This window comes from Nicotiana sylvestris, chromosome 11, assembly GCF_000393655.2.
Source record: "Nicotiana sylvestris chromosome 11, ASM39365v2, whole genome shotgun sequence".
NCBI lineage: Eukaryota > Viridiplantae > Streptophyta > Magnoliopsida > Solanales > Solanaceae > Nicotiana > Nicotiana sylvestris.
This window is the reverse complement of record NC_091067.1, coordinates 53,562,881-53,579,629: the sequence shown is the minus strand read 5'-3', so window position 1 is coordinate 53,579,629 and position 16,749 is coordinate 53,562,881. Positions and strand designations below refer to the sequence as shown.

Genomic DNA, 16,749 nt, shown 5'->3' with positions numbered 1-16,749 from the left:
CACCGAGCCAAACCTCCTGAGGTGCTCGATCATCGCCATATAACAACTCACAATCGAGGTTTTTATCAAACCATCAAAGAGTCAGGCTAACATTATTTCAAAAAATCCTTATAGAGGGAAAAATAAAGCCTATATTAGAGGTCGCATCGACCCAAAGCATAAGAGCCACTGTCTCCAGCCACACAAAAGGTCGTACCGACCCAATGCGTAAGAACCTAAGGGCCAGCTTGAAATTCAAAAACTTGAGGGTCGAATGAGCTCGAGTCGGTACCTGACTCGGAGACTGAACCCAAAACAGTTGACCAACACATGCCTAAGAGCACAAGCATAAGAGCTCGAATGCCGGCTTATACTAAAAGGTCGTAGACCAAGCACATAAGAGCCTACGGGCCAGCCTAATGAGCCTCAGGGCCATACCACGAATCTAAGGATTCCTTTTAACTCAAAGACCAGTTCATCTGGCTAAAATCAAGGCAAAAAGAAATGAAGGAGAATGAAACTGCGAGGTTTTCTTTTATATATATATGCGAGAAAATACAAGCTCCATTTATAATGTACTTTGAAAGTACTATGTACAGGAACAGAAAAGGAAATCTACGTGCACCTTGGGGACTATGACCCGTCGGCCGCATCCTCGCTATCTTCGGCATCGGACAGAAGGAATTTAGCATCATATTCTTCCGCCTTTGCTTGCTTTATCTCTTTCGAGCGGTCGAAGCCTCTGGAATGAATTTCCTCGAGGGTTTTCCTCCGAGATTTACACCTCATATACTCTTTATTTCTGCTCTCACGGTCAAGAGACCTTTTCAGCTCAGCTCTAGCATCAGCAGCGCCCTTCAAATAGACTACCACTTTCTGGTCAGCTTTAGTGCGTCTCATCACAGCCTTAGCCCGGGCATCCACAACCTCGGCCTTCGCCTTCAAAATCTTAGACTCAAGCCTTGTAATCATATTCGCTCGGATAGAATTGTTTACACGAGCATTCCGGAGTTGCACCTCAAGGGCGGAAGCCTTAGCCAAAGCATCCTCCTTGGTCGCAACTTGGACATCTGCCTGAGCCTTCAACTCATTAAACTTGCATTTGACCCGGCCAACTTTGACCCAAAGTCGTTCCAGCTCCTCCATTTTGCTCTCCAACTAAAATTTCAAAATATAGGGGGAGCGTATACCGACACGAAATGCAGGTTACCTATTTCGAGATGGCTTTTGTAGTTACGACTTTGATTCGCCTTGCACCGCAGGTATACCAGCTCATCTTCCTTTTTCGTACAAAGAAGCCTAAGGGATTTCTCACCATCCAAAGCTTTCCACAGCCTGGCGTCACGGCGAAGCAGCTCGGACTTAAGTTTGCCAAAGGCCTGCAAAAGAAAACTCAATAAGAAAGGGAGGGCGCGAAACCAAAAGTAGCCTATACCGGCTACCAAATCTTACCATAAAGCTAAGCCACTGAGCCTCACCAAATTTCGAGCCTACATCAGATGGCTTAATTTCCCCCGAAGTGCCTTCGGTAGGAGAAGAGAAAGGTGTCTCACGACCCTTGTCCCTCGAAGTACATTCGACAGAAACGGGAAATGTTCTTTCAAAAACAGAGGCCTCCGAAGCCGGAAGATTAGCCGACTCGTCTCTTTTGAACCTCAGAGAAGGACTCGCCCCGCTGTGAGCATCCTGACACCTCGGAGACTCTTTCCATTTATTATCGATCCTCGACCCCGAGGTCGACAATCTCTCCCCCTCCCCCAGAAGGCACGGCCTCATCTCAGAAAAACCTCCAACACCTGCGGTGGCAGAGTTAGTGCGCTAAAAAGAAAGTACCTTTCTGAGGAAACAAGCCACTAAACACCTACCATGATGGTTTGCCTCCCATCTCCCCTTGGACAGGTCTCACCATTTGTGCTTATTATAGGTCGAGCAAGCTCCTAGCTTACGAGACCATTCATCCAGATTAGGTACCTCGTTCGGCAACCAAGGAATCACTAAAAAGGAATGAAATGAAAAGATGCCTTTAGGGAGCCCGCCTCCACTATGGACAAAACGATAAAAATACAAGTATACCACTTACGTGTGAAATTCCATTTCTCAGGAAATGGCAAAAACTCTCCAGGGATAATATCGACTATCCGTTCTCGAACAAACCGGATCATCCACCCTCGGTCCTCGTCCTCTTCGTCGTTAACGGCAGGGACCGGGTGGATCGGCACCTCAAAGTAATCAGGCCCCAGTAATGCAGAGGCCGATATAACCTAACGAGATGGCTAAGGGTGAATTCAAACTCGGCCTTATCTGCAAAGTACCTTATCATCAGCACTATCTTCCAAAGGGATGGGTGATCCTGTGCCAGGGTAACCTGATACCTCCTACAAATTTCAAGCACGACCTTGTCGGGGGGACCCAACGTAAAAGGATACATAAACACTCTCAAAACCCCCTCGACATGGTTCATGATGCTCTCCTCCGAGGAAGGTACCTGCAGTACCACTCCTTCTCCCCATCCACAGTCTTTTCTAATCATCTCGATGTGTTCCTCCCCTATTGAGGATATGAACCTCGATGCGTGCTCCCGATGCCCTTGAACGTTTGGAGGTTTCTCCAACATAAAGTCTCTCCTCAAGACGAAGCACCTCGAGGTTAGCTCACTAGATACCAGTGGTGTACCACCAACCGTATGCGGAACAGAGGCAGAACTCTCCTCCCCTTGATGAACGGCTTTTGATGTAGCAGCCATGGCTATAGTAAAATAAGAAGAGGAGGATGAAGATTTGGGCAAAGGCTATGAGTTGAAATGATGAAAGAGCTAGCACAAAGAACAAAAGCTCTAAAAGAGGGATGATTACCCAGAATAGTAGAATCTCCCGCTAAGAAATGAGCGAATACATATATAAAGGCAAGCGGTGACTATTCGCCTATCCAGAAGACCAATTAGGTCTGACCATGATAGCACCACTTTTTGGAAATGTACCGGTGGGACCACCCGGGGCCCCCACTACCGTGTCGCATGAATAATGCTGTCACGCGGTGCTCGGGAAATATTGAGACCCCGAGGATTTCTGCTATTACAAGTATCGGCTATAAAGAAGTTATCAACCTAATCTCAAGAAGGTGCCCGATCTTGAAGGTCCCGATTACTCCAAATATGAAATCCGAAGAGCCAACATAAAAATTCGAAGGCTAACTCCGCATGAACGCTGGAATATAAAGAATTCAAAGACTTGAAGCAAAAAAAATTCTTGCATTGCCAAAAAATATATTTACAAGGGGCGTCTTTACAAGACCTGTTTCCCTGGGAATACATACACAAAAAGAAAAAAGAGAAGAAAAGGCGATGCAGGCCTACTCCCCATCGTCACCACCCTCTGAACCATCTTTGGGACCTTCGTCCAAAGCGACTAAGAGCGCCAAGTCTTCCTCCGACTCTCAGGCCTCCTAGATCTCAACTAAGATATCGGCACCTTTACCACTAGCTTCCTCTAAGGCTTGCCTCCTCGCCTTTGCACTAGCAAGAGCGACAGTTCAAATCATCTTTTGCTCGGCCTCCACTGATATATCTTGGGCTATTTGATTCGCAGTGGTAGCGTCTTTTAGATATGTAGCAACTTTTTCTTCGACCTCGGACTTGGCCGCAAATAGTGCAACAATCTCTTCTCGAGTATTTTGGAGAAGACCCTGGGTTGATGCCAATTCCGAGGTCACTACCTCATTACGCCTCCTCAGCTTGAGGATCTGCACATTCTTCTGCCCGATCTGCAAAGGAAAAGATAAGTCAGTAAACATCAAATTATGAGAACGACGAACGGATTTACGAATAACAAGTTACCTGCTCAGCAAGGTCAGCCTTTTCTCGGAACACTCCCTCCAAAGTCGCTTGAAGCTCACTTAACTCCTTCTCTTTTCGGGAAGAGGAGGCCTCCGACTCCTGCAATCCCGAGGTGAGCTTCTCGAGCTTCTTTCCACGGCATGTAAGCTCATCTTTGAGCCTAGAAAAGGTGTGATCATACATTTCCTTAGACTACAATGAAATAGAAAAGTCAAAAAAATGAGGAAAAATGCTTGGGACTAGAAAAATATACATGAACAGCTATCACCTGCTACTGGAACTTCTTCGCTACCTCGATAGCATTGGGAGCATCGAGATCAATGTCCTCACTGACATCTTCAACGTCATCAAGGAAGTTACCAAGCTCATCCCCCCCCCCTTGAGAGGACCCCCCATGTTGGTAGTATTTGGGTCATGGGCGTCCCTTAGCTTCCCGGACGAGAACTGAGCACCCAAATTAAGGCCACCCAGGGCATCGATGTCACCAAGGGGAAAATCCGACCCCCAAAAAGCTTTGGGCCCGGACCCTTTGGAACCAGCAACAACGGTCTCCCCAGCGGGAGTTGCACCACATCCGATCAGAAGCTCAGGTATCGCGTTCTCACCCTCCTCCAAGGTCTCCACCACACAGGATTGATCTCAATCGATCGTTCCCGATTCAGCAGCCTCTAGTCGGGACACTTGCAGGACATCCGCACTTAAACTCGTCCTTTGTACCAAACGGTATTCATCTTCATCATCATCTTCATCCCAATACTAGGACTTTCTCCAGAAGTTGAAGCCGAGGTCCTGACGGCAGCTCGAGGCCTGCGTGATTTAGGTTTCTTTATTGTAGGAGAATTAGCAGCCGCCTTTTTCTTCTTCTTCTTGCCCTTATCAGGCTCCGAACACCTCGCCATCGGGAGGTGAACTCATTTGCACTTTATCGCCAAGGCCTGCACAAACATAGTGGCCAAAATTTATCAGCACGGAGGATACGGGGGAGACGAGGGACAAAGCATAAAAATATGATATAGGTGGAAAGAAAGATTTTACCATGGTTCTTGGCCACCCACAACATTTTAGCCAAGTCGGGCCAAGATAGCCTGAGATATGGGAACAAAGCATCCGATCGCCTAATCCATCCTGGCAAATCCTAAACCGCTTTAGGATACCAAACAGTAACTGCAAAAACCAAGAGGAGATCATTTTTGGAAGAAAAGTAAGAAGACCATAAAGTATGTCCGAAGGAGAGTTACTTACGCTGCGAGTTCCACTTCTCCGGGAAGGGCATCCTTTCGGTAGGGATGATGTCCGAGGTCCTCACTCGAATAAACCTGCTCATCCATCCTCGATACTTGTCCTCATCGATGCTCGAGAAAAATGGCTTCTTGGACCGAGGGTGAAGCTTAATCAAACCTCGATAAAATCGAGGGCTATACAATCTAATCAAATGATCGAGGGTAAAGGTCGTACCCTCGACCTTGTTAGAGAAGTAGCGGAGCATGTAGACTATCTTCCAAAAAGATGGATAGATCTGGCCAAGTGTCACTCGGTACTTGTCACAGAAGTCGAGAATAACTGGATCTATTGCTGGGGAAGAAGGGTTCAAATAATCGACCGTACCCAAAGGGAATGGGTGTGTATATACATAAAGGAAGCCAGCTTTGTGGTCTGTTATGCTCTCGTTAGATCGGGGGATCTCAACCAGCACTACCTCTCTCCATTGACAGTCTTTTTTCACTTTCCCTATATCTGTCACGATGCTAATATACCGAGACATGTGTTCGCATTGGCCCGGTGTAGTCGAGGGTATGTCAACGGAAAAATCCTTCGCCGTGTTGAATTCGCTAGGGGTATACTATTCAACAGTGGGTATCACTTTAGGCTTTCCTTTGGATGTTCAAGATGAAGAGGTAGCCTTGTCTTTCTGAGGAACTGTCTTGGAATTTCTAGCCATGGTGGTAGAAAGGTTTTTCTGAGAAAGTAGGCAGAGAATCAAGAACAGAAGAAGAAAGAATGTGAAAGGGGATGGATTTGTCTTTGAAAACTTGAAGATGTTGTAAAAGTGTGAATTATCAAACGACCGATGCATTTATAGAAGTCATATGGGCAGCGGAAAGGACGAACCAATAGCGGTTTGTGGGCTTCTCGATAGTCGTGTTTGACGGCGACCCTTGTGCGGCTTATGACATTTAATGCTCTAATAGACTGATGTCATGATGATGATATTCTTAAGGAGTAGGAGTTCAAAATCGTTTCCTATCACTTTGCTCTAGGAAACACGGGGACTATCTGTATATGGTAGAAATCGACCGTTCGATTTTACGATCATCAAGGCATCTCGAGGATTTTTAGTGATCGACTTCGAGGGTTCTCGTGATCGACTTCGAGGTAGTGTAAATAACGACTAGCCTCGAAGCAATGTAAATTAGTGGTCTTGGTGGGTCAAGGTGAAGTTCTCAAGGCGCGTACATAGAGCTGACAAAGCCTAGTGGACTAGTCCAAAAAATGAATTAAGACATTAAATGCAGCCATTTATCTTTGTAATCAATGTATCTATACTATGTTGGGATTCCCCTCATATATAAAGGGGATCCTTGTTATTTTGTAAGGGTCGGTTGCTCAACACTAAATACATAAGAACATTCCCTCAATTCTCTAACATATTCTCTTGATCTCTTTACTTGCATGTATTGTTCATATCCCTTGTGTTCTATTTATTGTTCTTCATTTATTGATATTATTGACCATAAAGAGCTGTCATTGATTTTATTATAACTGTTAGTCATCCATCGACTACCTTCGGCGAACATTGGACTCAACCTCAAGGCCCCAAATAAGCAAGCTCGAGGCCTCGATTGATAGCTATTCGGTTTGGTTAGCATCTCGTTTTTAAGCTCTTATCTTAGCATCCACTGCCTAACAACTACCATAAAAATAGATCACGTATCTTTAGAACCACAAAATCAAATTTAATTGTTATTACCATTTTCACGGTAAACAAACTTGATCAATCATCAATTAAAGACTCAAGAGTCATAACAAGTGATCACAAGTATACAATATACTATCATAAACAGAACATAAACATTTCCATACTAGTTACAAGCATCATAAGCAACTATAGTTCACAGAAGACAAACAACATATTCATAATGTTCAGATAAGATGATTAAAGAGAGAAGTTAGGAATGTACTGAACTTTTCAAGGGCAGCAAACCAAACAAAGATCTCTCTCAGTTTCTTAAGACCCCAAAAGCTTTAAGCTCAAATCAGCGGTAATACTCAGAAATGAAAAAGGAAAACAGTACGGGACCCTAGGTTTTGTATCTTAGAATTGCTCTTCGATGATTGTGTAGTTGTTTTTCAGTTTTAGGTCGTGTTTTGGTGAGAACATTAAAGACTCTATTTATAGTGCCATTTAAGGCTCTTAGGATTTCACATTCTCAAAACAATAGTGGAGAGTGACACATGGTAGATAATGATAGCATTATTGAGTGAAATCAGAAAGAAAATAGAGGGGAAAATAGGGTCGAGTTTTCTTGAGCACAAGGGTCAATCGTTAAAGGCTTTGGACTAGTGGTTAAAACCCTAATGTCTAGAGGTCACTGAGTTTGACCTTTGGATATCGAATCCTCATGATGAACTTCTGCGACGACTCCATGCATGCTCTGATTTGACGGAACATGAAGGAAAATCAGAGATTTGATGTTACATTCTTGATTCTACGATTTCAGGATTTGGGTGTTTTGAATTTGAATGATGAAATATGCAATATTCAGCTAGATTCACAGATTTCATAAGGCAAAGGTGGTTTCAAGCTTGATCTTTAACTTATGAGAGCAAATAAGATGTTTTCTCTTTCGAGCTTAGGATATTGGATTTAGGGGTCTTGAGTTTGCGATTGAAAAAGAAAATTTGCAGTAGGATTCGTGGTGTAGTAGGGTTAGAAGAGATGATCTAGGGTTGATTAAGTGACCATGCACTGATTTGTGCAAAGTTTTGGGAGATTGATGGTCGATGGTGAGAGAAAAGAGAGAGAAAAGGGAAAGGAAGGGCAACTGGTCTCTTAGGAAATGATTAGGGTTTTTTGGGGAAGGGGGGATAGGGTTGGTCTTTGAATTAAGGTTGGGAGATAGAACTTGGGCCGTTTATCTTCGAGATCAACGGTCCTTATAATTCGATCAATTAAGATTTTTAGGGGGAACTTTGGTGGATGTTGGATTGAAAGATTTTGGACGGAGGGGATGAGATCTCTAAGGGCAGGATTTTAAAATCTTGATAAAATCAGAGATCAAATATGAACCGTTGATCAGATGATCCAACGGCTCCGATGTGGGTGTGTTTATTCTGTGAGTGGAGAAGGAGGGTGATGTGGCAAGCTATGATTGGTGCAAAGAGAATGACTTGGAACCCCAACAGGGAAGAGATGGGGATGTTTGGACTAGGTATATTTCGTTTGGGCTTGATAGTTGGGGCAAAAATAATGTGAAGAATAGCCATTTTACATTTGATTGAGAATTTCAATTGTAGCCCTTTTGTCTTTTAATCCCCTTTTGAATTTAATTTAAATAAACTTAACAATTTTTAATAAATGTGGTAAAAACTATACTTACTATGTATACTACTAGTTATTTTAATTAACTATTTATAAAACACTTTGTTTTTTCTAAATTGCAACAGTAATTTCGAATTTCAGATAATAGTCTAATTAACTAGAAATTAAAGAGTAATTAATTAAATTAATTATAGAACCTATGTAATGTATATATAAGAATTATTTTAATAATTTTAAAATAGCAAATATATTTGTAATTACATAATGTTAATACAACGCGATTAATTTTAAAACTAATACTTAATTAATTTATAAAAATAAGTATTTGTTACTAGAAAATACTTAAAAAATATTTATTGTAATTTATTAATTATAAGTAAATTAATTTTAAAAAGGGATGGTCAAAATTGTCCGTCAACAGTGTCCATTATTTTTTTATCGGGGCACACTCACATCGCAATTTTGGAGAGCAGTGCAGCGAGAGTTAGGCACATGGGTTGAGTTGAGTACAACATTCCACCCTCAGACGGCCGAATAGTTCGAGCGCACCATTCAGATATTGGGGAATATGATACACACTTGTGTTATGGATTTTGGGGGTTCTTGGAAAAGCTTGCAGAGTTTGTCTACAACAACATCTACCAATAGAGTATTCAGATGGCTTCGTATGAGGACTTATATGGGAGGCAGTGTCAATCTCCAGTTGGGTGATTTGAGCAGGGGAGGCTAGGCTATTGGGCACGGATCTGGTTCAGGATGTCTTGGAAAAGGTCAAGTTTGATTCAAGATCGGCTTTGCATATCACAGTCTAGACAGAAGAGTTACGCCGATAGGAAGGTCCGTGATGTTGCCTATATGGTAGGGGAGAAGGTATTATCAGAGTTTTACCCATGAAAGGTGTTATAATTTAGGGGAAAAAGGGCTAGTTGAGCCCTCGGTTCATTGTCCCTTTTGAGGTGCTTGAGAGGCTTGGAGAGGCGGCTTACAAGCTTGTATTGCCACCTAGTCTATCGAGTGTTCACCTAGTGTTTCATGTTTCCATACTTCGGAAGTACAAAGGTGATCTGTCTCATGTTTTGGACTTTAGCGCGGTTCAGCTAGATGGAGATTTGAATTATTATGTGGAGCTGGTGGCCATTTTGGATCGATAGGTTTAAAAGTTGAGATCAAAGAACATAGCTTCAGTGAAAGTTCAATGGAGAGGTCAGCCAGTCGAGGAGGATACTTAGGAGACCGAGGGGGAGATACAGAACAGGTACCCACATCTATTTGAGACTCCAAGTATGCTTCTAGACCCGTTCGAAGATGAACGTTTATTTAAGAGCGAGACAATGTAACATCTCGTCTGGTTGTTTTGAGTATTATAGCCTTGCTCCCCCATTTATTGCCTATTGTGTGTTCAATTGTAGTTATGTGACTTGCCGGAGTGGTTTCTTTGGTTCCAGAGATGTTTCGGAATGAATTGGGACACTTAGTCCCAAAGTTGGAAGCCTATGTTGAAAGAGTTGACCGAATATTGATTTATGAGTAAACAACTCTCGAATGGAATTTGATGGTTTTAATAGCTTGGTATGGTGATTTTGAACTTAGGAGTATGTCCGGATTTTGATTTGAATGTTCGTAGGTCGTTTTGGCTTGAATTGGCGAAAGTTGGAAAGTTGAGAAGTTTTACCGAGAGTTGACCTTGTTGATACCAGACTTGGATTTTGGTTCCGGAAGTTAGAATATGTCCGTTGTGTTTGCGCTTCGGCATTGGTTTTAGAAATAGGAAGTTCAATAGTTCATTAGGCTTGGGTGCTATTCGTGTTTTCGATGTTATTTGATTTGGTTTAGTTCGTATGATGTTTTGGGATGTATTACTATGTTTGGATTGGGTCCCCGGGGGCCTTGGGTGTGATTCAGATCATATTCGGCTCATTATTGGACTTGTAGGACTGCTGTTATGTCTGGTTCTGATTTCCTTATATGCGACCGTGAGGGAAGGTGCACGATCGCTAAGGGTTGTTTGGGGGCACACGTTCGCGAAGCTTCGTGGTCTTAGGTCACCGGGAACACGAGTGGTATTATGCGTTCGCGAAAGACAAGTGGTCAGCTAAGGGTATAAGTCTTCAAGCATATGCGATCGCGCACTGAATGGGGTATACCAATATGCCACAACTCAGTTCAAACTCATGTCACACATAAGGACAAAATAATATGTGAGATAAAAGGGTGCACAAAAACAGAGAAATAATACAGGAATATAATAACATGACTGGAAAATATGACCATGGCAAAGGCAAATAACTCAACATAGCAAAAATAGCTCTAACATATCTCAATCAGATAAGCAAATAGCCTATACATGATTTCTAGCATGTGTAATACCACACGTAATCGTACAAGTGAAGGAACCACGGTATCAAAGAGGCATGATAGCAACACAAGTCATATAATAATCTAAGGTCTACACGGATCTCGAATAATCACAGTGCATGCACATACGCTCGTCACCCCGCATATGCGTCACCCCCAACATATAACAAGCATCATAGCATACATGTAAAATACCCTCAATCCAAGCTTAGGCAATATACTTATGTCATTTGGGCTACTCTTCAATCTCAAATCATGTCAAAACTTTGATCTAGCCCTCCAATCATGCAAACCCAAGCCAAACATCATGCAAGAAAGTCAAACAATGCTATAGAAACCGATACAAACCATAAAACTTCGATCTTTGAAGAATTCATAAAAAGTCAACAAAAGTCAATCCCGGACCGAGTGCTCGAAATCCGAAATGGATACCCAAATCTGATGACCCTTAACCTGCCAAGTCCAAATATTTAATTAGTTTCCAAAGTCGAGTCTAAATCGGTACTCAAATCCCTAAAATACACTCTCTTAAAGTTTAGGAAAAAACCACAAATTTCCCTTTAAATTCTATGTTTTTAGGTGTAGAAATCCTTGAAGAATCAATATATAAAACCAAATTCAAGTGAAAATTACTTACCTCCAATGTAGTAGTAAAATTGCTCTTCAAAATCTTCTCATCTCGAATTCTAAGGCTCAAAATATGAAAGAATGGGTAAAAATCCCGAAATTTCCAACTTATAAAATCTGTCCAAGATTACCCTTCATAGTCGCGACTGGTCCTCCGCGATTCACAAAAGCGACCGACCACACCGCCTTTCTTCGCGGACGTGAAACATCATATGCGAATGCAAGGACCATCCAAGCTAACTCTATGTGAACGCGAACAAGCACCTATGAACCCGGAGCTTTTGCCCCTCAACACTACGCGAATGCGAGACTATGATAGCGAATATGATGAACAACTTCTTGTCTTCCAAATCCTTCTCTGCAATCACGATTCAGTGCAGCACACTAGCACATTAATTACTCCAAACTCAACCAAAACAATCTGAAATCACCCAGAATCACACCTGAGGCCCCCGGGACCCTGTCCAATCATACCAACAAGTCTAATACCTTATCCAAACTTATCTAAAGGCTCAAAACACCACAAATAATGTCAAAATCAAGAATCGAACATGAAAATCATTCTCTTAACTTCCAAACATTCCACCCTTCGCCAAACTCATCTGAACCACACTCAGGCCTTCTAGATCACAATCAAACTTTGCACACAAGTTCCAATCAACTAAATGAACCTAACCAAGGTCTCAAAATTACGATAGAAGTCTGATAACACCAAAGTCAACTTCCAATCAAACCTATAAACTATCTAGTTTTCTAAATTGCCAACTTTTAACAAATAGAACCAAAATCTTCTAGAACATCCAAATTCAAATTCAAACATACGCTCAAGTCCAAAATCTCTATACAAACCTATTGAAATCATCAAATCCCAATTTCGAGTTCATTTACTCAAAGTCAAACTTTTGTCAACTCTTTCAAGCTTCAAGCTCAAAATGTAACCAACCATACACGCAACTCATAATGCCGAGCCCCTCGAACAATGAAACCAACCATACACGCAACTCATAATGCATCATATAAAGCTACTCAAAGTTTCAAACCACTGAATGGAATGATAAAGCTCAGATGATAAAAAGTTGTTTCTGCCAAATTGCCAAGCACAGGTGGTAACAACATCCTCTCTCGTTAGAAGCAACCCACGAATTCTCTAAGCAATTAGGTGCTTCCATGTTGTACCTTAAAGATATCCTTCATACATATTGTTTGCTTTTTGTGCTCCCAAATATGCTTTGATAAATGCATCTACAAGTCAGCAAATGAATTAATCGAATCTTCGGGTAAAGATAGTACTATGTTAATGCCCCTTTGGTGAGGGTTTCTTCAAACTTCTTCACCGGCACTGACTCAATATCCTGTTTGGTAAAAAAAAATCCCTTCACACTTATAGTGAACATAATTATATAATCTCTTGGATTGGAAGTTTCATCATATTTGGGTATGTCCAGCATCTTGAATTTGTTTGGTATCGGCAATAGCGTTGCACTAGTTTTTTATGGCTGTTGTGAATATTTATCCGCACTTTTGATCACTGCTGAAACACCCTGGGTCTCCTCTATTCTTTCGTTTTGTTCCTTGAGCCGTTTTTATAAGGTTAGAACTAAATTTACAAATCAGAATTACCAAGCGTACCTGGACCTCCAGCTCCACAACTATTTCGAACTTCCCTACTCCCTAAATTTTCAAGCCCTGAGTTGGGAATTATGCAGTTATATTAACTTGCGGTTGTTGTGTTGAAGTTTCAGTTGTTATATTGCATATTAAAGCTCTTAGTGCTACTCCAATTTGATGAGCAATAAAATTCTTCAACTCATCCTGCAAGCCTCATTGCTCCTCACCACGATTAGTAGATTTTACTGGTGAATTTTCTCGAGATTGACGTGGGGAATTCGTAGGTGACTTTCTTGGTGTTCCTTCTCGGTCGTTTCCATAATGAGTGATTTGGTTAATTCCAGACGTGATTTTGTAAAGAAATGAACAGAATATGAATGAGAAAAATAAATGATTGTCAGAGACCCTGGCAGCGGAACCAAATTTTTTAATACAAAAAATAATTTTCAAGGTATAAGCAATTAATTTTGTATTTCAGGGCACTAACAATCGGTTTAACTCACTTTTCCAAATATGAACAATATAACAAATGCAATATTTGTAACAAATTGCCTTGTTTTACTCCTGCCTGTTACTGTCATTTATTGCATTTATTACGCGTTGCATAATTTATTCGTAACTGATGGCATAATGATGGTAAATCCCGTATAATCTGAGGTTAGTTGATTCTTTTCTTATTTGTATCTATAACTGATCCTTTCTATCATACTCGGGATTATTCTCTCATGTTCATTCCTGGACTAATATGCTTGGATCCGAATGTATTTTACATGCCATCCTTCACTTCTTTCGTACTGACCCATCTGGCGAGTTTATTTTTAACTAATACAATAAAACTAAAAAGGTCACCAACATAAATACAAAACATTAGGAAATGCGCATAGGATGTTCCCTCTTTTTACCTGTGGAAAATATTGAGCTTTCAGGTAAGCAGGTAGCATCAATTCATCTATCAAGCTCTTTTTTAAGTTCCCTCAATTTCTTCTTTTGTAAAGTTAAACGTTATTGATGATGAATAGCATTTAAGAGAATGGAAGCATTTCAAAATCATGAAAAGTACAGAGATATTATTCATAAAGAAAGGATATAAGAAAGATAGTAAGAAAAATCGTTAGATGTTTGCTGTATATATATATATATATATATATATATATATATATACACCCTAATGAAATTTCATCTGAGTCATAAAATCCTCCCTTTAAGTGGAACAGTAGCACACAGGCAACAGCATGTTTTGTCATTGTTTGACGAAAAGTCAACTCCCTTCAATTTTTCCAGAAGAGACTAACAAATTTCCCTTGTGCATCTATGCAAAGGTCAAAGCAAAATGGTGCTCTAATCTTGAAAGTTACTCCATAAGCTAATTAATAATTAATCGCAAATAGATACACGAAGAACTTTATACGATCAAAGTGAAAGCCTCAGCTCCAAATCTAATTCTTGGCTGGCATTTAATTCAGAATTCTGACTACTTGAGCCAATTGAGTCACTTCTGTCCTTCTTTCTCCTCTTCTCTAGTGAGTCCTGTAGTTTATTGCCCCAAAATTTTGAATCAATCATTTATGACATAGACGTTATTAGTTTGTTGAGGAATGCAACAAATTACCTCTACTTGTAGGTTAAGCAGACATCTAGTCATGTTTGGCTGAGCATAATGCTGAGGCTCATAAACTGTACCAGGATGCCAAGTACTGAATTGATGCCGAATGTCAAAAGAAAAAACATTAGCCAAAGTGCACTAACATTTATGGAAATGTTTGAGGTAGAATCATTTATGTTGTTCCACTGAAATCTTTCGTAATGAAATACTCCTATTAATTTGTTTTCTTGAAAAATGAGTTTCGGAATTTTTGTTGTCTAAGTTTCCCCCAAAAAAAATTAACGAAGAATGTTTGAGCATGTTTTCAATGATAAGGCTTCAATATATAAAACATTCACAAAGCTGGAAAAATTACAAGTATCGGAAAACTCTTTGTACAAATCAATTTTATACAACAGCAAAAGTTATCCGAACAGCAAATTCAATTTTATAGTGGAAATAAAATACCTAGCAGTAGAAGGTGGCTGGGAATCTCCATATCTAATATTTGTTCTTTCAATATCACCCAATCCCATCTGAAATCACAGCAAGATTTTATACACCTCGTTATTTACAATGAGTGTGAAAAGGAATCTCGTAAAAACATATAACCCCAGAAAAATAAAATCTACACATATTCCCAAAATAACACAAAAATATATCAGCACATGCATCAACTTTATATTTAAAATTAGAATCCAATTCATCAAACTATTAGAATCCACCTTCATCATCAATTTGGGAGAAAACAAGAAATCCTTCTGCCAGCACTGGCGTGTAAAGAAATGATCCGAAAGGGTTTTCAGCAAAGAAAGAAAAGAAAGGACGCGACGTACGTACAACATATATATCACCACCTGATGTTTCATCTTTGGAAGGGAAGGGATGATATTCAAATATGAAGAATAGTCTAAAGATAATGTGTGTATCTAGTAATTAATAGACAACATCATTATTTGATGAATTAAAATGACTTTTATCAACAAGGTAACACATGGAAAACATATCATTTTCTCCGGAAAAAAAGAGAGGAAGAAAATCAACTCGAAATGATACGTCAAAGTGTGATTCAAGATAGCGTATAGCTGGGATATATGACCATGTGAACCCAAAACCTATGTGTTTTTCTATGTATATATATGTATCATGCTTTCCCATAATATTGGAATTCGAAAGAAAGTTTAAGATCACAATTCAATCAACATATATAGTATTCAGTGACTAAGGGAAGAAGCTGTACCATAATGGTTTGGTGGGCTGGAAAACCATAAGATGAGGATGAGGATGATGAATAAGAAATTGATGAATATGGTGTTTGTAGTCTCATATCCTCCTGTTGAGAAAGAAACAATTAACCCAATCAGGATCAAGAAAAACATAAACGAGTCAAGAAAATAGACGGTAGAGCCATGAATAGTGAAGATTCATATAACTTTTTTAGAATCGAGATTTAGTAGAGGTAAACCTGGTTGAGATTGGTGGCAAAAGAATTATAAGTGCAAGCCATTTGAGTATGCAATCTAATCTTCTCCAATTGAGCAACACCAAGACCTCTTTGTGGCTGTTTAGGTTTGTCTGAATTGCTCTTTTTACTCTTTCTTGATGATGATGATGTATATGATTTTTCATTCCCTAGGTTTGGCTCCCCAAAATAACCACTTCCCATCTCTCGAACAACAAATTGCTCAACTTCTTCTGTCAAAGGTTTGATTTAATTAGTGGTGGTTTGAGATGAAGAAGCTCCTTTGGTGTAGAGTATCTGCAGAGAGAAGAGATCTCCAAAAGGGGTTTTTAAGCTGTCAAATCTAGTAATATAATTATATTGCATCGCTGGATGCCTAGATCAGATTGTATTTATATTTATATGTGGATTTTATGTCCTGTACTCTCTTTGCTTTTTCCTAGCTATCTCTCATTTTTGTGAAATGGCCTCTATTATTTTTATTGTCCTAGTCATGGACTTGAAGGTAATTGTCCCTCTCATCAGACTCATTAAAATTTAATGCAATTATTTATACCAAATCATTTCTTCCCCTACGCGCTTCGTCCCAACCACGAACCTCCTTCACCCCTTCACTTTTACAGTTATTAAGTTGTATTTTACATACCTTCTGCGTTTTAGAACAAGTCATAATAGGCCGCATGTTTGAGTCGTGAATTAATTGTTGGACTTTAAGTCATTGGGCTTTAAAAGAGAAGAAGTGTGAATTGGAAATGGAGGGAAAT

General features: G+C 40.2%; 2 protein-coding genes across 2 annotated transcripts; both read right to left on the bottom strand.

Moving 5' to 3' along the window:
• Positions 1-612: 612 nt before the first annotated feature.
• On the bottom strand, positions 613-4,710 carry LOC138881045 (uncharacterized). Its single transcript, XM_070161245.1, has 6 exons — positions 4,534-4,710; positions 3,812-4,003; positions 3,691-3,738; positions 2,642-2,767; positions 1,248-1,358; positions 613-1,137 (listed from the first exon to the last, which is right to left on the bottom strand). The coding sequence occupies exons 1-6, from the start codon at positions 4,708-4,710 to the stop codon at positions 613-615; spliced, it is 1,179 nt and encodes a 392-aa protein (XP_070017346.1).
• Positions 4,711-14,122: 9,412 nt separating this feature from the next.
• LOC104232685 (protein SPEAR3-like) lies at positions 14,123-16,409 on the bottom strand. The gene is made up of 5 exons (XM_009785945.2): positions 15,989-16,409; positions 15,764-15,856; positions 14,992-15,059; positions 14,551-14,635; positions 14,123-14,468 (listed from the first exon to the last, which is right to left on the bottom strand). The coding sequence occupies exons 1-5, from the start codon at positions 16,187-16,189 to the stop codon at positions 14,352-14,354; spliced, it is 564 nt and encodes a 187-aa protein (XP_009784247.1). The 5' UTR covers positions 16,190-16,409; the 3' UTR covers positions 14,123-14,351.
• Positions 16,410-16,749: the final 340 nt, after the last annotated feature.